Here is a 25364-nt window from a genome sequence, read left to right on the forward strand (position 1 = left end):
AAAATGTAAGTGAACATTGTTTAGCAAGAGACATGCTGATGTGATTAGTTGATAAAAGATGTCTAAAGTTTCATAGCCTAAAGAGGATCTAAGCCCTTAAAAATAATCCCCAAGGGAACAGTGGTTGAAAAGAATGCAATGATAATAAAGTCGAGCAGCTAGTACCAGTTTTGTGTGCTATTCCCTTAGAGAGGTATGCTAGATCTACAAAAAGGGGTCATTAAACTAGTGCAATGACACTCCACTCCAGTACTCTTGCCTGGCAAATCCCATGGACGGAGGAGCCTCGTAGGCTGCAATACATGGGGTCGCTAGGAGTTGGACACGACTGAGCAACTTCACTTTGACTTTTCACTTTCATGCATTGGAGGAGGAAATGGCACCCCACTCCAGTGTTCTTACCTGGAGAATCCCAGGGACGGGGGCGCCTGGTGGGCTGCCATCTGTGGGGTCGCACAGAGTCGGACATGACTGAAGTGACTTAGCAGCAAACTAGTGCAACCACTGAGCTCCTCAGGCCCCCCGGGGAGCTTAGCAGGGTGTCTGTCTCCAGGGGCACTTACTGGTGCCCACTGACCCTAACCTCACGCTCTGTTGTTCAGGCTCTGCCTTGCCCACCCAGGAGTCTGCTCTAGAGAAATCACCCCCCAAACTGCATTGTGCAAGAACACCTGGATCCTGGGAAGGGAGAAATGACATGCTAGACTTTTCGCCCATTTCTTTTACAATATTGCTTCTGTTTCATGATTTGGCCTTTTGGCCAGGAGGCATATGGGATCTTAGTTCCCTGATCAGGGTATCCAACCGGCACACTCTGCATCACCAGGGAAGTTCTTCCCATTTCTTTCTAAGCAAGAAATGTGAAATGAGAAAAAAAAAAAAAAAAAGAATGTATGTACATATATACATATGTAATGGAGAAGGAGATGGAAATCCACTCCAGTACTCTTGCCTGGAAAATCCCATGGATAGAGGAGCCTGGTGGGCTACAGTCCACGGGGTCGCAAAGAGTCGGACACGACTTAGCAACTTCACTTTCACTATACATATGTAATTATATAAGTTTACAAAAAAAATTGATTAAAATATACAACAGGATGGTGATTTCTCACTTTACAAATAAAAGGTGACTTGCAGATTTAAATTACAAACAGAAAGTTTATCAGTGCAGGGATGGGGGACTCATTACCTATTTTTAATTTATTTTTTTAGGGTAATTTTAACAGTTTTGTTCAAATGATCCTTTTTTAAAGACTTATTTTTCTGAGCGGAACAAATGTCTCAAGAGAGGATAACAACAGCCCAATAAAACATATCTGGTTATTAAAACAAGCTTGATAATCTTAAAGAAAAATAAGAAGGGTTCTAAATAGTCCATGTGCTTAGTGCTAGTGCACAGACGTTTAAGAGCATGCTTCATCTTTGATTTTAATGCCACATTTCATACACAGAAAGGGTAACCGATCCTGTCCAGGGGTTTAGCTTTGGCTTTCTAATATTCTCACTGAACAAATTTTCACTAACCTGCTGTATCATCTGTTTTCTTTCTCCCTCCCTCTCTTCCTTTCTGACATAGGACTTCTGCTCACTTTTTTAACCAATTCCCTTAGTTTTAAGAAATCAATTTCACTCTTTACCATCACATGAATAGAAATGATAAAATCTCTTACTTTACATTTGATGACCTTCAGTATTTCTGCTTAGAAAGTGTCAAAGTGTCACGTCTGACTCTTGGCGACCCCGTGGACTGTGGTCTGCCAGGCTCCACTGTCCATGGGATTGTCCACGGGATTGTCCACACAAGAAAACTGGAGTGGGTAGCCATTCCCTTCTCCAGGGGATCTTCCTCATCCAGAAATCGAACCTGGGTCTCAAGCATCACAGGCAGATTCTTTACCATCTGAGCCACTAAGAAAGTTGAATTTCTGCTTATGATACTTTCAGTCCTACATTTAGCATGGGTAGCTAAATAAATATCCCTCTCTCCAATTGAATGATTCTCAAAATTGACTAATTGAGGGACCCTTTTAAAAAAGAACCAAACAAAAGTCTTCTGAAACCATACTGTTGACCGAAATTATTTTATGTATCATAAATTGATGTTTTCAATATAGATATGGTTCTGGCAAATGTGGGCAGTTTTTTTTTTATTTTTTACATTTTTAAAAATTGAGATAGAAGTGACATATCACACTATATTAGTTTTAGGTATACAATATAATGATTTGATATGTTTACATGTTGCATTAGTTAACATCTCTCTTTCAGTAACCTTCAAATATACAAAGCAGCATTGATAACTACAGTCTCTGTGCTGTGCACTGTACCCCCAAGACTTATTTATCTTATAACTTAGTTTCTTTAATTATAGTTCCCTTATGTATAAATACTTTCATCTTCTCATAGATAAAATATAAAACAAAAGACGTCTTCTAAATGGAATATTTAGTGCAGCTTTGAATAGGTTTCTTTCATTTATTCATTCAATTTTCATTTTACTAGCAAATAAAGACTTGGAACTATTAAAACGACCCATGTAAGTTATGTTTCCTCAGGACAGAGTACACATATGATGTCATATCAAAAGGAACTTAAATTTCATCTGCTTGCATCCCTACTTGAATAAGACAGAAACTCTGGCCCGTGAAAATTTTTACCCATTCTGGGAGTCTTGAGAATATCTTTGTGCTGTGCTGTGCTAAATCGCTTCAGTTCTGTCCGATTCTGTGCCATCCCATGGACTGTAGCCGGTCAGGTTTCTCTGTCCATAGGATTCTCCAGGCAAGAATACCGGAGAAGGTTGCAATGCCCTTCTCCACGGGATCTTCCCAACTCAGGGATCGAGCCCTCGTCTCTTACACCTCCTGCATGGGCAGGCAGATTCTTTACCACTAGCATCACCTGGGAAGCCCCTAATATCTTTATTATTTCCCAAATTGGCTTTCATGCTCTGCTCTTTGGCCCCCTGGCTGATGGTGACTCCTGTGCATTAGAACTGGTGCTAGTCCCCTGGCATTCTAAAGTCTGTGCGTGGGTCTTCAGATGTGATTCTGTGAGTTCCCACTGTCTACGCTGCCAGATAAAATACAGGACGCCTAGTTAAATCTGAATTTCAGAAAAGTGAAGAATGCAATATTTTAGAACATACTTATACTAAAAACGTAAATTTTTGTTTACCCCAAATTCAAATTTAACTGGATGTCCTGTATTTTTATTTGCTAAATCTGGTAACCCTACCAGGTGTTCAGGCCGCCTCCCTACAGGCTCTCCTGAGCTGAAGTCACACATGTACTGTGTACAGGTGGAGAAAGACTCTCCTTATTCTTGTGGCCCCTTGTTTGCTAAGCCCCAATCAATCTTGCTTGTGGCTCATGCATCTCAGGACTACTCAGAGACGCAATTCTCAGTGACTTTACCAGTAGCTATCTCTCTTTAAGGTTTAGGCACAGCCATAGAAGGGAAAGGGGATGACAGAGGATGAGATGGTTAGATGGCATCACCAGCTCGACGGACATGAGTTTGAGCAAGATTCAATGGACAGGGAGGCCTGGCGTGCTGCAGTCCATAGGGTCGTAAAGAGTCGGACATGAATGAACAACGAAACTGAACTGATAGAAGGGGAGGCTGGCTGAGATGGGCTTTTTTTCCTGTTTCCTTGCAACTTCCCCACATACCAGCTGGCTCCACATAGGCAAATCAATGTATGCAGTGAAAGCTACCAGCCCTACTAGCTTATCAGGCACATACAGTTTAACAAAGACTTTTTAAAATGCTATAATACAAGCTAGAGTGTGATTAAGGAAATTGCCATCAAAGTACCTCTTAAAGTGTATAAAAGTGGTTTCTACCTTTGGAGCCACTTTGGAGAAGTTCCATGGAAAAAGCAACTTTTAAGAGATGTGAATTTGATGGTGTGAAAGAAATTCCAAGCAAAAGGAACATTATGAATGAAGGTAAGAAAACAGGAAAATTCAGGGTGCGTTTGCTTTGGTTTGGTTGCTGCATAAGATGTACTGCCACCTGAAACTGCAAGCAAAGTTGGAGGCCTGGCTAAGCAAAGTTCTCAATGGCTACGGTCAGGAGTTTGCCATTTCTCCTCTAGGCAATGAAAAACTCTTGCAGGATTTGGTCAGAGGAAAAATATTATCAAGAGATGTATGACCCTATTACATAGGCTAGGTTCCAGATGAGAGAAATCTTGTGATAGAGATTAGATTACTACCTAGATAAAACAGGTACAAGGTAATGAAAACCCAAGGGAGAGACAGTGAGAAAGAAAAGGAAAATAAATTTGAAACAGAGAACTTAGTCTTCAACCTTGGTAATCCATTATAATCAACAGAGGAGATTTTAAAAATTACAGTGTCCATGCCAGCTCTTTACTAAGAATCTCTGGAGATGAGACCCACACATCAACATTCTTAAATCTCCCCTCATGATGCCTACACTCAGCCAAGACTGAACATCTCTTCTGCAGAAGAGAAGTTATATTTCAGCAGGAATCAGAAGCACCTAGAGGACTTGTGGGACCCGATCCTTAGTTTTAGCAGATCTGGTCCAAGAATGTGCATTTCTAACAAGCTTTCAGGCGATCAGTATGCTATTGATCTAAAGGCCATCTTGGCCTAGAATGAATCAGCTCCTACTGTTTCTATGTCTTGGCTGGGTGGGAGTCAAGGGAAGGGAAGAGTTAATCATAGTGACTGAGCCTGCGTAAACGACAGAATAGAGATGCCATTCAAAGAGTTATAGACATAGAAGAGAACTGATGTTTGGCCTGAATGAGAATATTGAGAACACACCAGGAAAAAGACCGTTCCATGGGAATAATTATAACTATGGAAGTAGCAAGATGAGTCAGCCAGTAAGAAGCAGAGAGACATCAGAGATGTAAGAGGGGAACTGAATGTCACAGAAACCCAGAGGGGAGAAAGGGGTCAAGGCTAGCTGTGCTGAAAGTGACAAGAATATACCACTTCTGAGACATTTCCAGACCCAATGGACACTGAAGCCAAGGTCTCGCAGTTTCCTTATTTGTTTGTTACTGTCCTTAGCAAAGACATGCCATATTCAGAATGAAGGCAGCTCAAGTTCTTTGGAGCAAAAATCAGAGGAATCTATGCCCATCAGTCATACTCTACTTACTAAGGAAATAGCAATGACTATAATAGGATAGAAACAACTTCAGTTTTGAGGACTGAAACAAAAAGATTTTCATCTAATCAAGAGATCACTATAGAGAATGGACTGGTGCTTGTCAAGGGGGAGGGAAGTGGGAGAAGGTTGGAATGGGAGTTTGGGATTAGCACATGCAAAATGCTATATACAGAATTGATAAACAAGGTCCTATTGTATAGCGGGAAACTATATTCAATATCCTGTGATAAAGCATAATAGAAAAAATATGAAACAGAATAAATATATTATTACTGAGTCACTTTGCTATATAGTAGTAAATAACACATTGCAATCCAATACTGCAATAAAAGATAAATTTTAAAAAAGAGTTCACAAGAAAAATCAATTAACCAATTCTGAATAAGGGCAGAATATCAGTGCTCGAAGAGCTAAGCTGAGAGCGTTTGTTAAGAGTTTGCAAACAATCAGGTACTGTTCTAAGTGCTTTATACTCTTCCTGGTCAGTGTGGTTCAAGGACCAGAGGCCTCAGCTTGCTAGAAATGTAGAATTTCATTCCATCCCAGACTTACTAAATGAGAATCCACATTTTTATCAAGATCTCCAGATGACAATCAGAATTTGAGAAGCCCTTCTTTAAGTATCATACACTTACTTAGCTAACTGAATGATAAGAAGTCAGGGTTATGATGATAGAACTGAGTTACAGGGAAGTTAAAACATCTGAACAAAGTCATACAGCTAATGGGACAGAGTAAAGATATAAACTGGACTATCAAGCTTCATAGATCTTGATCTAAATTGTGTGACACCAGCTCTTAAGAAATTCTCAACACAGCCCTTAGCCCCTTCACCATGACAACGTTTTACTTCCACCCACAGTGGCTTTCAGTCAACGTACCTAAGGTACTAGATGCTTCCACCATCTAACCGCGACATCAGCTCACAGTTCCTTGCTCAAGAAAGTCATTTCTAAGAGCCCACACCTTGGTATCCTCCTCTCACTGTTGGTGTGTGTCCTCAGTCCTTGGTGACCCCATGGACTGTAGCCCGCCAAGCTCCTCTGTCCATGAAATTTTCCCTCTCACAGCACCAGGCAGTTTTCGTCTGTGATAATCTGTAATGATACGTTTATCTGATTTTTGTCTTTGGTATTAGACTCAAGCTCCTGGAGGGTCACAAATCATGTCTCTTTTTGTTCTTCACTCAAGTCTCCAGCACGCAACACAGGGCGTAGCATGCAGCAGACACAATCTGTTACATTAGCTGAATGGCTTTTTTTTACTGAAGGATAACTGCTTTACAGAATTGTGGTGTTCTCTGTCAAACTGCAGTAGGAATCAGCCATAGGTATACCTATAGTTGAACAGCTTGGGTGCATCTCACCTACTTTAGTATGATCCACAGTAACAATCAGAACTGAACATTCTCTTCCTCCACGTAATCAAGAAACCCGGTGAGGTGAGAGAACAGACCTGAATGTTCAAAGGGCAGAGAGAACTTTGAGGCTGAGCGCTCAATGTCCAGGCAAGCCTCCATCTACCCTGAACACCTGGAACTGCTTTAAGACCCTCCTAAAGCTATAAGAACCCTTTAAACAGGTTTCTGTTTTCCAGAAGCTGAGTCATCCTCTGTCTTTAGCCTTTGAGACACCAGAGGGAAGTAAGCGTGGCCCAGATGAAGCCTCTTCTTACAGGGAGGGGAACTCTGAAGGGAAATCATCGGCTGTTCCAACGCAAAGCCTGTAACTAAACAGACTCATTCATTTTAAGTGCTGCTCATCAGGTACCTTTCAGAGGCCCTGAATTTCCCTGAATTACAGAGAATGAGCCTTGATTTCAATGAATGGCTCTGCCATAATACTCCTGTCTGAGAAAGGCATGGATTGCAAAGCCACTTCAAAAATCTACTCCACTCTAATTTTGTGTTTCACTTTCCCCAAATACCCTTGTGCCTATGTATAGTTCCTATACCTTGTGTTCCCATATAATATTAACATGATTAGGCTAACGAGGGCTTAATGTTGCTACTGTTGTGAACTAATCGCAAAGAGGCTTGAGAAAATCGCTGCTGATTTTTTTTCTTAAAGACACGATTAGATTTAATTTCAACGTTTTTAGAAAATATTGACCGACAGTAATAGGCTTTAAGCTCAACCAGGTGACGGGCCCAACAACAGAGGATAAGGGTGAGCCTTTCTGTGTGGACTAGCTGCTTGATAATTCTCTAGGCATTTCTCTAATGTCTCTATCACACATCGACATGAGATATGGGTGCGGGCTCAATTACTCAATTTAATTAGGGTGTTTTTGGTCTAAGTCGATACACGTGACTTCAAACTCAAGCTGTGAATAGGGAACACTAATATCAACCTTGCATCTGAGACTTGAGTTTCCCAGACTCTCAGGGGCCTATGAATCACTTGAGGAGCTGGTTAAAACACAGGTTCTAGTCAGTAGGTCTGTGGTAAGACCTGGGATATTTCCATTCCCAGTGAGTTCCCCCAGGGATGCTGATACCGCTGGTCCATACACAACACTTTGAGGAAAAAGGTATTAGAAACGAAATTAATTCTGTAGCTTACAATGCAGGTTGGCACGCTTTTAAGTCAGAAGGATTGCCGTAATGTTTCTGGGTGCCAGGGCTGTGATAGCTGTCTCCCTGTCCCCCAGCAGCCTAGCAGAAACAATCCAGAGACAAGAGTCGCTTCCACGACTTCTCCGTGCGGAGGGGGCTTGACATGTCTGGTGAACTAAGTTAGGGAAGAAACAGGCCTGCTGTTTAATCTAGAGCTGTCTCATGAAAATCCAGAATCTTGGAATTTCCAAATTTCTCCTTTAAAAATGCTGATATTGAGCATGTGAAGAAATGTCTGGATGTATCTGGATTAGGTATGCACATCTGCAGATTGATCAACTCTAAACTGAGATAAAATCAATGGGTTCCAGTCATGTCCAAGAGACATTTCTCCAGGCAAGAATACTGGAGTGGGTAGCCATTCCCTTCCCCAGGGGATCTTCCCAACTCAGGAACTGAACCGCAGTCTCCTGCACTGCTGGAGAAGGAAATGGCAACCCAGTCCAGTGTTCTTGCCTGGAGAGTCCCAGGGACGGGGGAGCCTGGTGGGCTGCCGTCTATGGGGCCACACAGAGTCGGACATGACTGAAATGACTTAGCGGCAGCAGCAGCAGCTCCTGCATTGCAGGTGGATTCTTTACCATCTGAGCCACCAGGGAAGCCCTATCGTGCTGTGAGGGCTAATGGGTTAAAATGAAAATATTCTCCTAACACAATATATTTTGAAAAGCACAACACCATAGCTTGTTTCAGTTATAATAGCATTAAAGTAGAAAAGATTAAGGAAAAAGCTATTAAATTTAAGTATTGCTTAAAGCAATACTTCAGAACAGTGAGAGCAAAGGAATGTTTGTTTTTTTCTTCGTTTAGGGGGTAGACATGGCTCTAGGCCCTCCTACACTTCCGTCTTGCTCTGTGTGTCCTTCGGACTTCTCCCCACTCCAAGCCCTTGGTGGTTCTGAATCACTGAATCAGCTCAGCTGAGGGTAAGAAAATTAGAAGGGAGAAAATCATTTCTCTGCTTTCTAAAAAATTCTACCTTAATCTTTGAATTCCAAAACTATGGAAAGAGGCATGAATAAGTACTTATGAAATTTACTTAATTTAGTTTAAAGTAGGTCTTTGTTGAAGCCAAAGAGCAGAATCTGTGTCCCAATACCAGGCAAGATTTTTGCCCACCTGGTTGCTCAGAAAAGTTTAACGCCTGAACTGATCCTGATACAGTGGCTTGGAAATATATGTACAACTATTTAGTTAGGAAACTATGATTATTGCTTAACAGCATAGTTCAAATCTAGCTAGTCAAGACATCTACTTCACTCCAGAGAAGAAATATTCTAGAATATATCTCCAGATCCACTGCGATGATATTTATCTATGGCATGGTGGAATGTCACAGAGAAATCCCAGAGCTTGAAGCACAGATTGATGATAAGACTTGTCCAGTGTCACATAACTGGTCTTTACAGAATTGGGCTCAGAACTCAGGTCTCCTGAATATTTCTCAATTTAGTCTGCATTGTATTATCCCATGATATCTCATCGATTCTTTTTCCTGATGCCAATTTTAAACAGAAGGACTCAAGCCTGTCTGGCACATAAGACCCTGGCTCAGAACTCGGTCACCTAACAGGCTTCCCCACTCTCAGTGGATCATTAGTTTGTGCTGAGTTGATGTGAAATAATATGAAAGGTGAAGTCACATGTTGGTAAGGAATCTGTTAAACTGTTTGTGGCAAATCCATGTACAATATGGATGGTAGACAGGGACTACCTGCTCAGTTGTGTCCGACTATTTGTGATCTCAGGAGCCTGCCAGGCTCCTCTGTCCATGGACTTGTCCAGGTGAGAATTCTGAGTGCGTTGCCATTTCCTCCTCCAGGGGATCTTCCAGACATGGGGATCAAACCCTGCGTCTTTTGCACTGGCAGGCAGATTCTTTACCACTGCAGCACCTGGGTCAACATCAGAGTTTACCCAGACTGGAAGTATTACTCCCTTGTGGGTTAGTAAGGGAAGAGAAGCTTCACTGCACCTTCATCTGGGCTGGTCTCTCCAGTAAGCAAGGGGACTGGTATGAAAGAGCAGTGGTCACAGTGTGGATCTGAGATGGCTTGGGAGTTACAACTCTAGTTCTTCCTTAGTTCAAGGGGTTGCTGTCACAGAGAAAGGTGCAGGATATGCAAGAACCCAATACAGTATTCATGGTTAAAAATATAAACTTTAGTGTCAGACAGACCTGGATTTAAAGCCCAGCTCCAACATGAACTACCATGGGGACCTCTTAAAATTTACTTAATCTCCTGGTCTTTAGGTTTAGGTTCCCAACTCATAAAATGGGAATAAAAATATTATTCCTGATTCATCAACTTGCAAAAATGACATGCTGTGTATGAAATATCACATCAGTTAAGACACAGACTATGCATTCAATAAGGTAGTGATTTTTTTCTATTATTAAGAGAGAGAATTAGGAATGCAAACTTAAATCTAAGAAAAGATCCTGACATAACTAGTTTTTAAGGTTTTAGAATGAATTAGAGAAAGGAGTCTATGCAATAGCTTTTCTTGGAAATCTTTAAAAGTAATGCTTGGTTTTTACTTTCCATGTTGGCTTTAATTGCCCTTCCATTGAGATTGGATCTAAATAATTAATGGCAACAGCTTCCAAATTAGGAAGATGTACTCAAAATGTGCCCAGAGAAACACTCTTTTAAGAAGCAGGAAAATCTATCTTTGTTTTTCTTCTTAAACGTGGTACCTTGGAAAATACAGACTTCACTTAAACATCTGTTCAGAGGTATGTATTAATGGAATTTAATGGGGAGGACAGGCTGCAGGGGATTGCTTCACTTCTTTCTTACCATTTGTCATGGACCACATTTCTATGCTTCTTCATTACTTGGCCTTTTTCAGCGGCAAAATTAAAGAAACAGGGACATATGGAAGTTGATACTTTCTTAGAACTAGCCAGATGGAAAAGTGAGGTCATCATGGCCTACCTAAGAAGGAAGGAACTATTACCTGTAACCACCTGAGCCCCTTGAATTATAATGACAATATGTTTTGGAGTCCAGAGCAGTCCTTGCTTATGGATTTTGAGTGCCTGTCTCATTTCAATCAGGAGACTGGTTCCAACACTAGGTGTTTAATTTCAAAATTCAGCCTGGCTACACTGTGTCAATTTCTACAATATGTATGCTTACATAAGTGGGAAAAAATGGCCCCTGAATTAGTAGGGTCAAAAAATTTATAGAAATCTGGAGAGTGTAGAGAATATCTTTAAAGTAAAAGCACATAATAGAGGTTTGAAGGTTGATAATAGCTTTGTGATGTTACAGTATAAACGAACACATTAGTCGATAGACTAATCAATGATGTAAATACTGCCCGCATAGAACTGTACAGACTGGGTTTGGGGGATATGAAAAGTACAGAAGGAATGTAAGACTTGAGCTTTGTGCCTGCTCAGGGATATAGTAATGTTAAGAATATAATGACAGGCACAATTGTAGAGTTTGTTATTATATAGGTGTAGGGATTTCCAATCCTGGCACCTTTCCTACACAGCTTTTGAAAGTGCATATGTTTCTTCTGTAGTATTCTGACTGCTCCTTTTTTCATATCAGCTTTATCTGAGCCTCTCTTTAGAATTCCATAGCAGCAACTTTTTGTGTTCCTGCCTGTCTGGATCACCTTGTCAAGATAATCATGTTTATCGGAAGTTCTAAACCTTTTTGTGCTCAGAACTACTTGGGTGTCTTAATATTTGGAAGATGTCCTTCCCATTGTCATAACCTAAGAGGTCAGAAAGCTTTCTGTCAATCAGGGTTTATACATCTTCAGACTATCTCCAGGCTCTGACCTTCTATGTCAGGAGATTGCCAGTTCCTATCCACACCATCCTGCCCCTGCTATTTATTTTGCATTTTCCCTCAACTATTGATTCTCTGCCCACCAATGGCATTATCCAGCACTGAAATTTTCCATACTGGCCAGAGTTGGGAAGATTGGTGACCCAAACGTAACAGACGAACGCAACATTAATTAAAGGGCCAAAAACTGTGAATATAAAATTTCTCTCAAATATCATACCACAGAAGTTCTCAAAGTTTACTGTGGGTCAGCATCCTAGGGACATTCTTTGAGCATCACTGTCACATATGAATTAAAACCATTTCCATATCACATATAAACAAAACAAAGGGCCATCTCACTTAGCTCTGTGTGAGGGAGTTCTTCACCTAAAAGTCCCTGCAGACTCTGATAGGATTCTAGGTATCCCTGGAATTCCACCAGTTGTACTTTATATTACATTAGCATGTGTGATATTCCATCTGGATGCTTCAGAGAACCCACTGCTCTCAGAAAGTGAAAGTGTTAGTTGCTCAGTCATGTACAACTCTTTGGGACCCCATGGTATGTCCAAGGAATTTTCCATGCCATAATACTGGAGTTAGTTGTCATTCTCTTTTCCAGGGGATCTTCCCAACCTGGGGATTGAACCCGGCTCTCCTGCATTTCAGGCAGATTCTTTACCATCTGAGCTACCAGGGAAGCCCACTCCTCTCAGAAGACATTTACCCAAAAATAGCTTAAGGACCCCCTGACTGCATACAGAAAGAGTCAAGCCAATGCACTGGAGGACACATTGATATTATTGATAGAATGTAGCAGAAAAAGGGCTTTATAAATCAGAGAGCCAGTGTATAATTTTCCTGTTCTTGTTATGGTTAGCAGAATAATTCCATTAATACTACATGGCCCTTTGTAATTAATTACTCCATTCTTTTATGATTATCCACTGATTCCTATCAAGATGTAGATGAACCAACCAATCAGCCAGAAAGTTTAGATGGAGAACCTCTGAATCCAAAGATTAGAGTCCCTGCTTACAGATAATCAAGGGAAGGTCCTTGACATTGACGATTAAGACCCCTGAGGGTAAGAACTTTGTTTTTCTTGCTCCAGCCTTGTCCCATGTGCCTAGAAGAGTATCCAGTAAATCATAGGAGTACAGTCAGTCATTATTAAAGAGGTGAATTAGAGGCCTTAGGAGTTTGTACCATACATATCATAATGATATTGCTGGATAAATAAAATGCCCATGGTGGCTGATTGGACAGAGCCTTTACACCTGGAGAGTACTGCTGACTAAACTAAATAAGGGGCTCAATTAAGACTGCATATTAATAAACTGCAAAGTTACTTCAATAGGAAAAAAAATTGAAATTTAAATATGTCACAATTTCAAACCTTTCTTTACACCCGATGTTTGACATAGGAAAGAACTCAGTTAAAGACTGTAGGTGAAGAAGATCACCTCTTCACCGCATCCTTCTTTTGAGCAAGCAATAATGTTGATGGCAAAGGGTCTGGGAAATGAAAAGCATGCAAGCCGACCACATCGATTTATCATGCTCCCTTCAATAAGTGTGAGGCAGGCAAGCCCTTACCTAATGAATCATCTGTCTAGTCTCACTAAACTCCAAGGGACTGCTCTTGCGAACAGGGGGCTGAAACCTTGTCAGCCTCTGGATCCATAAACAAGGGCAATATGTTAAAAGGAGGCAGGTTACGGGATTTTCTGAGGAATCCCTAGTTTCCAAGTGCATTAACTTCTCCTCCAATTCAGGAAAAAGAGCCCTTTATCTCAAAAACCTGAGAAATTAATTTTTCTAAATTGTGTACAGATGCTGATTGTATCAAATAAATTAATAGAGATATGAGCAATTTCCTATATCTGGCCACCCATTCATTGAAACTGGGATCACTTCTATTCCATGATTTCCCTAGAAGCACACACACATCCTCATACCCGTTAGAAGAAAGAAAATTCCTTCTTCTTGGGAAACACCTGCCTTGGGAATTCTTGACTGTGCAGCCTCTGAGCTGCTCAGGGCTGAGCAGACAAATGGTGCAGTGACTCTTTTGGAAGTCACATTTGTCCCTGAAACTTCAGTCACCTGGAGACTGCATGCCTCATTGCCTGCAGCAGCTCAATCCTGACAGTGTGGAATGAGTTTAAAAATCTCATTTGAGCAACAAAATCTGAATTGAGAGTTTAAACAGTACTGTCTATTTAATGCCAGAATTATCATTCATGGCAACTTTTGCTGACTGTGGAATTTTTTCTTTTGCTATTGGGCTATTATAATAATCTTGCTTTGGTTTGGATTTAGTGTCTGTGTGTGTGGCGGGGAGGAAATAACAGGACTCAGTTAACTACTACATCAGTTAACTGCACATCTCCATTTTCACACAGAGAAAATTCCTGCTTCTTTCCCTGTGCAAACACACATACACATAATTCCTGGAATCCATTCATACCCACTGCTTTCAGACACACACTCGCAGGGGAGCGAAGCACAAACTCCCTACATGTCAAAATCAAGCAAGGCTGAAGATGTAAAGGGGTGGATATGGCACCAGGTGGGATGTGTAATCAGTAATAAGAAATACATCGAGCCCCAGAATGAAAAGAAATCCCCCAAATTGTTCAGGATTCCCCCTCCCCCTTCCAGTCACTGATTTATTAACCCTGAACAAAGATGTAATTGCAGGGTCTCAGAAACAACTTTTTTTTTTTTTGATCCATTTTTTTTTCCTCATTTTTGGCATTTGTTTGGCTTTGAATTGCTTAATATCTAGTCATGCCATTTATTGCCTGTTTTCTTCACTCGGTTGCCCATCGTTTCCCACCACCCCCCAAAAATGAAAGAAGCATCAGCTTCTGAGTCTTAAGGATGAGACCTCTGCATTTTCTTTGCTTGTTTAGGGCAAAAAATGAAGTGCTGCCTCTTTAACTGGCAGAAGCATGCAGGAGGAGCATACCTTTAATTTAGTGTTGGGATACCTCACTTGCACCCTGGCTGTTGTCTTATTGGAGACGGCAGCCTGCCTGAGATCCTCTAGCACTGAAATAATATCATCCAGCACGCATTTCTTATCCTGATTTCTCAACACACACAGATGGGAAAAAGTATAATTATAGCCCTTGTAGTTCACCTTCATTTCCAGCACGGCTCGATGGGTCTGCAGAATCCCCTCAGCCTGGAGCAAAATATTGTCCCCGGGTGGGGAGAGGAGGATCACCCTGCCATACCTCCCGGGGGTGTGTAAGTCCGAATAGAGCTGGCTTTTGGACTGGTCCAGGGGGAAAAGGCTGCTGGCCAGGCTGCGCTCGATCTTGGCCAGGCTGTGGCTGGGAGCGACCAGGCGCTCCAGGTCGCCCTCGGGCTGGAAGCGGTTGAGCGCGCTGAGGCCGAAGGTGATGGTCAGGACTGCGGGCACGGTGAGGAAAAAGACGGGGTGCCGGCTCACGCACAAGCCCAGCCTGTGGCAGAACGACTGGAGCCCTCTGCGAAGCACCTGCCGCAGCATCCTCCACCGAATCCAGCTCGCAGGCGCTCCCGGCCGTCTTAAAAAGCACATGTGACATGTGTAAGCGCTGGGCTTCCCCCCTTCTCTCCACGCCCCCCCGCCCTCCTGCCCAGTCTCACCCGCTCCGGGTCGACCCCCCGCCCCCTCGGCGCTCCCCTCGCCCCCCTTCTCCTCCGCCGGGTCTTTCCCGGGCCCCACCTCCATGCGCTCCTACTACTCTTTCAAACACTGCAGCAAGTTGCAGCAAGGCGGGCCGATAGAGACCGCGCGCGCGGGGGCGGCCGGCGGGCGCTGCGAGGGCCCCGGCCCGCCCCTCCCCGCCCGCCCCGGCCGCCTCCCGCGCCCCCTTCTCACCGCATGGGCAGCGATCCCGCGGTCTAGCCCTTCATCTCCGTGCTGCAGTCCCCGGTCTCCCTCGCTGGAGCGGGTTCCGTGCGGAGCGTCCCACAGATGTGAATTTCCTCTCCGTCCCGGTGGGGTTCGGCGCCTAACTGGAACCATGTGGCTCGGTGTTGTAAGAAGCAGACATGTGCCCCATGAAGGGGGGTGGGGGGCGGGAGGAGGGAGAAGGGGAGGGCGGGAGCGGGGGATGGAGGGGGGTGGGCAGCTAAGCTTTTCCTTTTTTTTAAGAGGCTAACAGTTATTTTTAGAGTTTTGTTTTCCCTCTTCCTCCTTCCCCTCCGGAGTGAATGGAAGAGATGGGGAAGGCGCTGCCGGCCCATTGGAGCGGTGGCGATGGGAGCCTCAGAAGGGGAGTGGGGGGGGCGTAGAGGGAGGGACTCGAGGGCTTCCGGAGGAGGCAGCCTTTTCGCCCCTCCAGTTTCCCTGTGCTCTCGAATTCGGCTTGTCGGACCAAGAAAAGGAGCTGAGAGGATGATGCTGCATTTTTAACACACCACACAGCTTGCAAGGGATTTCCCTGCAAAGCCTTCCACGCTGTCTTTCCCCAGGCTGCAGAGACCCCATCTATTGGCGGTGCCTTGGGGCTCTAGGGATTTTTCCTTGCTCTGGTGATTGGAGAGGAGGCATTTGCCAATAGCAGTCGGCTGTGGCTTCGGAGTGAGTGAGTGAGTGAGTGAGTGAGTGAGTGTGTGTGTGTGTGTGTGTTGGAAGTGAAGATCCGCAGGCAATATGTGGTTTCTCAGTTTCTCATAAAATATTGCATTCACTTCCGTATTTTTGAAGTTTAGGACCAAAAGTTCCTAAAACTGGTTTTAGTCTTTTTCTCCCATTTCCCCTTCTGCCCCTCATCCTTGAGGACTGAGAACCTATCTGATTTTTCCCCTCGGAGGGAAATTCCAGAAACAAACAAAGCGCCTAGTCTTTGTTTGAAGAAAGAAGGTGAGCTAGGGAGAAGGTATACACATTGGAGTCAGTTAATGTATAAAACCAGAGAAGGCGATGGCAACCCACTCCAGTACTCTTGGCTGGAAAATCCCATGGACGGAGGAGCCTGGTAGGCTGCAGTCCATGGGATCGCTAGGAGTCAGACACGACTGAGCAACTTCACTTTAACTTTTCACTTTCATGCACTGGAGGAGGAAATGGCAAGGGATACACATTGGAGTCAGTTAATGTATAAAACCAGAGAAGGTGATGGCAACCCACTCCAGTACTCTTGGCTGGAAAATCCCAGGGACAGGGGAGCCTGGTGCTGCCGTCTATGGGGTCGCAGAGTCCGACACGACTGAAACGACTTAGCAGCAGCAGCAGTGAAACAGTCACCTTCACCATTTGGAAAAGAAAACCCCCCAGGTCCTCCCTCAATATATACCCTCCACAGTGTGAAGGTGAAGAACCTTTACCTGCAAAATCAGATCAATTTTAAAAACTTTAATGAATGTGTATATGTTGTTTATTATCTATTGGGACTTTCACAAATTCATGTTCTAGAAAGAATAGGCAGAAATTTTGAGGGAAGGTTCTAAAGTTTGATGGTGAACTGGAGATCGGCTCTCCACAGTTTCTACCCTTTTTGCATTGACCTAATAGAGATGATTCCACTCACACTCTCTTAACCACATCCTTCACAGGATACTTAGAGATGCACCCATCAAAGCATACAAACTAGCCAAAGGATTTATCCACCTAATTGATGCCTTTATTCTTGTTAATGAATCTGTTCTTCAGTTGAGAGACCAAGGAGATAGGAAAGAGCTCAAAAACAGGGTCACTACTAAAGATGGTGTTGCTCATAAGAGTAAAGAAAAATCTTAGCCCTTAAAAATGGAAAGTGTTCTCAGTGACCATTCAGCTTGAATTTCTACCCAGGACAGAAATACTTTCTGTAATATTCTCAATGCTTCTCTATCCAGCCCAGGCTGCAAAACTCTCACAACTAAAAACTCACTAATTTTTCTAGGAACCATTCTGGTGTTAGACAGTTTTCTTAAGTTCAGCTAAACTCATTGTTCTCACACCATTCATGGACTAGTACTCCCTCTTTTTCACTCGGAAGAGTCCCCTGTGCATCCAACAGTCACTTTATGTAATGTATTCCATTAGTGCCACGTGATGGAGAATTGTTTTTGGCTATACAACGAAGAGGAAATGTATCTGTTGTCCATTTTCTACACCCTCTTCATTATATTAAGTATATTTGGCTGTATCACCTATGTGAAATTTTCTAAGAAATAGTCTTGTTGCAAAATATAGATTCCAGGAATGGAATTTTGCTTGGTGTCAAGTAAGTTATGTACTTTATGTTATGGATAAAGACATTTTATAGATAAACTGTAGAGTGAAGTAAGTTTAAGGCTACACTTAGAGTTATTTGCAGAACTGATACCAGTGACTGGTCTTGGTCTCCTGTTTCTGGGCCCAATGCATTTTCCCTGGCAGCTCTGGATCGTGCCCATTCCTCTCTTTCCCACAAGGAACAAATATGTCAGAATTGTTTCTTCTCTTCTTACTCTGTTCATTTTCCATACCTCCTTCCTCAGTAAATTCAGTAGGATTAAAGAATAGTTCAGTTCAGTCACTCAGTCATGTCCGACTCTTTGCAACCCCATGAATCACAGCACGCCAGGCCTCCCTGTCCATCACCAACTCCAAGAGTTCACTCAAACTCATGTCCCTCGAGTTGGTGCTGCCATCCAGCCATCTCATCTTCTGTCGTCCCCTTCTCCCCCTGCCCCCAATCCCTCCCAGCATCAGAGTCTTTTCCAATGAGTCAACTCTTCACCTGAGGTGGCCAAAGTATTGGAGTTTCAGCTTTAGCATCATTCCTTCCAATGAACACCCAGGACTGATCTCCTTTAGAATGGACTGGTTGTATCTCCATGCAGTCCAAGGGACTCTCAAGAGTCTTCTCCAACCCCACAGTTCAAAAGCATCAATTCTTCGGCACTCAGCTTTCTTCACAGTCCAACTCTCACATCCATACACGACCACTGGAAAAACCATAGCCTTGACTAGATGGACTTTTGTTGGCAAAGTAATGTCTCTGTTTTTGAATATCTAGGTTGGTCATAACTTTCCTTCCAAGGAGTAAGCATCTTATAATTTCATGGCTGCAATCACCATCTGCAGTGATTTTGGAGCTCCCCCCCCAAAAAAAAACAGTCTGACACTGTTTCCACTGTTTCTCCATCTATTTCCCATGAAATGATAGGACCAAATGTCATGATCTTTGTTTTCTGAATGTTGAGCTTTAAGCCAACTTTTTCACTCTCCTCTTTCACTTTCCTCAAGAGGCTCGTTAGTTCCTCTTCACTTTCTGCCATAAGGGTGGTGTCATCTGCATATCTGAGGTTATTGATATTTCTCCCAGCAATCTTGATTCCATCTTGTGTTTCTTCCAGGCCAGCGTTTCTCATGATGTACTCTGCATAGAAGTTAAATAAGCAGGGTGACAATATGCAGCCTTGACGCACTCCTTTTCCTATTTGGAACCAGTCTGTTGTTCCATGTCCGCTTCTAACTGTTGCTTCCTGGCCTGCATAAGGGCTTCCCTAATGGCTCAGCAGGTAAAGAATCTGCCTGCAATGCAGGAGACATGGGAGATGTCTTCCTTGGGTCAGGAAGAGCCCCTGAAGGAGGAAATGGCAACCCACTCTGGTATTCTTGCTTGGAGAATCCTATGGACAGAGAAGCCTGGCAGGCTACAGTCCTGGGATCTCAAAGAGTTGGACCCGACTGAGCGACTAAGCACTTGCATGCAGAAGAATAAAGACGGTCAGTAGATAATTGACTAAATAATTTTGGATACATCCCTAAGATGAACTACTGTGATATAAATACAAAGTATGTTATAAGATTATAATGACATGAAAACATATAATGACATAAAGTTTAATTGAACAGGTATGTACAGGATGAAACCATTTTGAAAAATGAAGATAGACCCATTTTAAAAAAAGGTTAAATTGGCATTAAAATGTCTGTCTATTGCAAGATGATAGGATTAAGATGTGCTTTTTTTTTTAATAACTTCTAAATTTTAGAACTGTTTTAGTTATGGAAAAGTTGTGAAGATGGGACACAGAGTGCTCTTACATCTCACATTCAGTTCCCCGCTATCAATTTCTCACATTAGTATGGTACTTGCATGACAATTCATGAACCAATATTGATACATTATGTTTAACTGAAGTCCATACTTTATTCAGATTGTCTTCATTTTTACTAACATCCATTTTTTTTTTTCGTCCAGGATCCAATTCAGGACATCACATTGCATTTGGTTATCCTATTGCTCTAGGATCTTCTTGGCTGTGATAGTTCTCAAACTTTCCTCCTTTTTTGATGACCTTGATAGATTTCAGGAGTACCGGTCACATACTTTGTAAAATGTCCCTCACCTGGGTTGTCTGATTTTTTTTTTCCCTTGTTTAGACTGGAGTAAGGAGTTTTGTTGAAGAAGAATACAGAGGTAAAGTGTCGCTTTCATTACAGCTTATGGAGGGTACGTTCTATCAATGTGACTTGTCACTATGGATGTGAACCTTGAATACCCTTCCTGAAGTACTGCTTATTAGGTTTTTCCGCTTTAAAGTTACTCTTCTTCCATTTGCCTTTCCACACTGTCTTCTTTGGAAGGAAGTCAATATGTACAACCTACGCTTAAGGAGTAGGAGTTATGGTCTATCTCCTTCCTCCTTGAGATTGGAGTCTCCATAGGTTATTTGGAATTTTTCTGCATGGAATACTTGTCTATTCTATTCTGTTGATTTAGTCTATTTTTGTATCAGTACAGACCCATGGATATTTCTAGAGAGTTCTTTTATATTTTGGGCTATAATTTTGATATTGTTACCCAAATTGTTCCAGTTTTGGTTATATGGAGCTCCTTTGACATATCCCATTATTGTGGGATACCTTTTTAAAAAGTATTCCTTATTTTCTGGCACTATAAGATACCCCAGGCTCATCTTCTGTCTTTCGTGCCCCAGTTCTAAAATCATCCATTTTTCCAAGGAGCCATGCTTCGTTTTATTGTACAGTGGTCATAGAAACAAAGATCTGGGCACCTTATGTGCTGCTTGTTCTTGGGATGTTATTGCTTCTAAGCCCTCTCAGCGGACAGAGAAAGGAAATGCATGGGTCTTTTCTAATCCCTGCATATGTGTATATATAGAGTTCTCTATGTAACTCTCTGTATCTATGTTAAGCTAAATACGAGTTTATACTTACATCTCCAGCTATAATCTATTGCCAGATGGATAACTGTAGCCTCTTCCCCTTGCTTACCTGTAACTTCCCCCTCCAACAATGAGACACTGGCTCTGTGGGAAATTTTGAAATCACATTGCTACAATGAAAGCATACTAACTTTTAATTAGAAAAAAATATTTAAGAGAAAGAAGAAAAGTATGGTGTCTTCATTTCAATTTTACAAAAAGTTAATGCCAAATACCATTATGGAAGAAAAGCATGGTTTTTAATTTTGATACTGTTAAAAGCTAATGCGAAATATCATATTAGAAAGATAAATTATATGCCAAAATTAAAGGAGATGTTAGCAATATTCTAGTTCAACCTACAGGTTAATTTGCACTAAACCATTCAGTGGATACCAGTTGTGTGAAAATTCTAGTGAATCTGATGTAAAATAAACTTAGTATAAAGATGAAAGTAGTGCATTTAGGGACCAGTCACTAATAGCACAATAATCTATACTGTTTAGTTTATACATGATTTGTCTTTTCTGATGTATCTTGGTCAGGGTGAAATTTCAAGACTTGGGACCAGGTCAGATTTTATCCACTTTGTCCTTTCGTAGGTTAGGATACCAGAAGGAGGTGAACTTGGACACAGAATGGTTGAGTTCTAGGTCAGCTCTACAAGTTACTTCATGGATATTTTGGGCAGGACACTAAATCTCAGAGCCTCAGTTTGTCCTTATTTATAAACCTAGACTATATTAACCTACTTGCTTACTTCAGTCATATCACTGTTCACCAAAACTGTGTAACTCTGCTGAATTAATACAGTAATAAGAGCAATTGTAGCAAATAAAACACTAAAACTCAGCAATGTAAAACACTAAACGTTTATCCTCATTCGAGATTAACAGTCTATTTTGGATATTCCTGCTGAGCAGAACAGGTAGAAGACAGGGGCCTGTTTCCATGGAGCACTCATCTGCCTGTAAGTCATGGCTCCCAAGGTCATTCCTAAGGCCAGTTTCTAGCTAGCCAGCTGGATGGGGAAGAGAGCTGGGAAGCGCACATCTGGAAGGGTTATGGCTCGTCTGGAAAGAGGCATACATCACTTTATCTTATATGCCTCCGATTAGTCACAAGAGAAGCTGAATGATGCAGGTCAGCTGTGTATCTAGGGAGAAGAGACGGGGATGACGGTCATGGTGCCAACTCTCTCACCCCTTTCCTGGACTCTGTTGCCCTATCTACCCTAAACCCCTGTTGTGTGTTCAAGGTGAATATCTGGCACCCTTGGCCATTTCACAGAGGACTCATTGCTCTGCACTGCCAGCAATGTTGGCTTTGGGGCTTGAAGAAAATACTCAAAATTGATCTCCTTCTATAATGGCTTTAAGGAACTTTCCTTAGCTTTCCCACCCTCTTGGTAAGGCTGGTTGTATCCAGAAAAAGCATGTCTGAGCGGGAAATTTTAGAGGCAGTTTTGGTCTTTTTTCATGTTGGATGTTTCCAGTCGCAACAGTCCTTACACATAACAAGATGTCCAGAAGAATGGCAGTTATGGAACTGGTTAATTTGGGTTCTAGCGTGTCATTAGGAATCCACGTCTTTTTTCTCATTCTGCTTTGCGCTGTGCGTCCATCGTGCTTAGCTGTTCAGTCATCTCCCACTCTTTTGCAACCCCGTGGACTGTAGCCTGTCAGGCTAGTCTGGGATTTTTCAGGCAAGAGTACTGGAGTGGGCCTCCATTTCCTTCTCCAGGAGATCTTCCTGACCCAGGGATCGAACCTGTGTCTCCTGCATTGCAGGTGGATTTTTACCCATTGAGCCACTGGGGAAGCTCATTCTGCTTTACCCATCCCTAGAGCATGGGCTCTAAGCTCCTGCTGACTGTATGGGCCATGAGTTCAGTTCAGTTCCCTCGCTCAGTCGTGTCCAACTCTGCGACCCCATGAATCACAGCACGCCAGGCCTCCTTGTCCATCACCAACTCCCGGAGTTCACTCAGACTCACGCCCATCGAGTCACTGATGCCATCCAGCTATCTCATACTCTGTTGTCCCCTTTTCCTCCTGCCCCCAATCCCTCCCAGCATCAGAGTCGTTTCTAATGAGTCAACTCTTTGCATGAGGTGGCCAAAGTACTACATCTAGGCAAGATAAGATCCCAGAGCAAAGGAAGCCACCTCTTTCTCTTAATCTCTTCTAAAAGTGAGGAACTCTTTCCCAGAAGACCATCATCTAAATCAGTCACTGGTGAGAGGAATAATAAGTGGCTCAGAGGTTAAAGCGTCTGCCTGCAATGTGGGAGACCCGGGTTCAATCCTGGGTCAGGAAGATCACCTGGAGAAGGAAATGGCAACCCACTCCAGTACTCTTGCCTGGAGAATCCCATGGAAGGAGGAGCCTGGTAGGCTACAGTCCATGGGGTTGCAAAGAGTCAGACACGACTGAGCAACAAACTAAAAAAACAAACTAATGGACTTAGACCAATCTGGACTCACACTGTGGCTGGGAAAGGGGCGAGCTGCCTCTCTGAGCACTTCCTCAAGTGGAAGTTTATGTGGGGTTTATTTTGTTAGTTTGTTTTGTGTTGTTGCTTTAACCAAAGGTTTTTGTTTGTTTGTTTGTTTTTAGGAAGAAGTATGGTGTGATGGCAGGGATGTTTGAATGTGGGGCATCTGACATTAACTTTGGTGCTGAGTCTTTCTGTGTGGAGGAAATTATTTCGGGGGGACCACATTTTCTAAATGGAAATTAGAGCTATAATCTAACGAAAGGATTTCTGGTTTGAAATTTATTTATGATAAAATACTATGTATACAGAGAATACTTGGTATCTTAAAATTGCCTTCGTTTAAATAAGATACAGACAGATGTTACTCTCCTAGAAAATTCAGTCTCTGATCACTGTATTTGTATAGGATGAAACTGACTGACCCAGGTGTCTATGCAAACATCTTGCCTTAGTAAAAATTATAAGGAGTTCAGACAGGATTTGCATTAATTGATAACCCAAATATTTTCACATATGATTGTGCATCAAATGTGGCAGTATTCCATCTCACTGCTATGTTGTTGCACCCTGTATGCTTAAAACCTAAAATAAAAACTGTTCTCATTCTACCAGTAAAATATCCACACTATACATTCCAAAAAGGAACAGAAGGCGGTAGACATCCATTTTCTACCATTTATAAATAAATCATCAAGACTCTTTCTGCCATAACTATTGGAACATGATTAAAGTTCTGGAGAAGATTTCATGCAGCAAGGTTCTGCTTTTGTCTTAGTCATTAGTTAGTTTCTTCTCCTGCTTAACCACTGCATCACTTTGGTTAAATCATTAAATGTCCGTATGCATACAATTTATATTTGTAAATTAAGTTTTATAATTGAGCTAAAGTGATGTTAATTTCACTCCAGGTTTGATGCCTCCATCCTTTTGGAACTTGACTTCATGGGGTTCATTTTCTAGGTTTGCTACATCGGAACAAGTGTAACCTCTGATTTCCAAGTCTCAGTTTACCTTTCCTGGTTACTATTTGGGCCTCCCTGGTGGCTCAGACTGTAAAGAATCTGCCTGCAATGCAAGAGATCTGGGTTTGATCCCCAGGTCAGGAAGATCCCGTGAAGAGGGAAACGGCTACCCAGTCCAGTATTCTGGTCTAGAGAATTCCATACTATTTATACAATATCAAATACAGAATCTCTGAGGGTGGGGAGTGGCCCAGCATTCAAGGAGACCACAAGCTTTGCCATGGGTCTAGAAAAAGATAGATGAAGGCTGGAAAAATACTTAGAATACTCTGGCCACAAGGGAGAAGCTGGACTGAAGATTAAAAACTGCCTGCCAAAATACAGTTAGTGCAGAGTCTTATTGGATCAGTGCACAAAGATGGCATGCTGCTATGTACACAGTCAATTTTCAGCCATTTAAATACACATTTTCTAACTTAGGTAGATATAGACCACACTCTTTTTTTTTAAAAGCATTTTAAAATTTAATTTAGCTTTTTCTAAAAAAATCCAAATGTAGTACACTTTTGCTCTAAAAGGTTGAAGAATTTCCTACACAGTTTCCTTTCCCTCCTTATTTCCTCTCTTTTACCCTCTCTCCCTTCCTCTCAATATGAATTTTGTTTGCTCAAATATTCCTATCAAGGCCTTCTACAAATTATTCTAAAAAATATCTCTTTCTTCCTGATGAACTCAGGAGGCTGTTACTTACATGCTATTTGTTGAAAAGTTATACATTTTCTAAAAGACTTGAGTTTAAATTCGAAATGGGTTATTGGTTTCCAAAGTGTGAAAGTGTTAGTCGCTCAGTCGTGTCCGACTCTTTTCAACACGGTGGACTATAGCCAGCAAGATTCCTCTGTTCATGGAATTCTCCAGGCAAGAATACTGGAGTGGGGATCTTCCTGACTCAGGGATTGAACCTGGGTCTCCCACATTGCAGGCAGACTTTTTTGCCCTCTGAGTCACCAGGGAAACCCTGAACTGGGCTTTTATTGGTGTTACTGCCCCCAGGGAGAAACCTGTTCTTAAAGGACGAGTGATCATTAACTACTGTGCTCATCACTTTCAGGCCTGACTTGAAAATCACTCCTATTCCCTGATAAGGCAGTTCTCCCATCAGATCTTGGCAAACTTATTTTGTGA

At 42.3% G+C, this 25364-nt stretch overlaps 1 protein-coding gene across 3 annotated transcripts in view; it reads right to left on the reverse strand.

The window, feature by feature from the left end:
- PTCHD4 (patched domain containing 4) overlaps positions 1–15632 on the reverse strand; it is a 203263-nt gene extending 187631 nt beyond the window's left edge. Inside the window, exons 1-2 of one of the 3 annotated variants that reach the window (XM_069563141.1) lie at positions 15452–15632; positions 14549–15134 (exon numbers count right to left, since the gene is read on the reverse strand). In XM_069563141.1, coding sequence (XP_069419242.1) covers positions 14549–15134; positions 15452–15456 — 591 coding nt within the window. In that variant the 5' untranslated portion in view covers positions 15457–15632. Of the gene's footprint in view, positions 1–14548; positions 15149–15451 lie in introns of those variants that run through there. The other 2 variants (XM_069563142.1, XM_069563140.1) reach the window with 2 other exon arrangements.
- Between the last annotated feature and the right edge of the window lie 9732 nt (positions 15633–25364).

Source organism: Ovis canadensis, chromosome 20 (assembly GCF_042477335.2).
Source record: "Ovis canadensis isolate MfBH-ARS-UI-01 breed Bighorn chromosome 20, ARS-UI_OviCan_v2, whole genome shotgun sequence".
Lineage (NCBI taxonomy): Eukaryota > Metazoa > Chordata > Mammalia > Artiodactyla > Bovidae > Ovis > Ovis canadensis.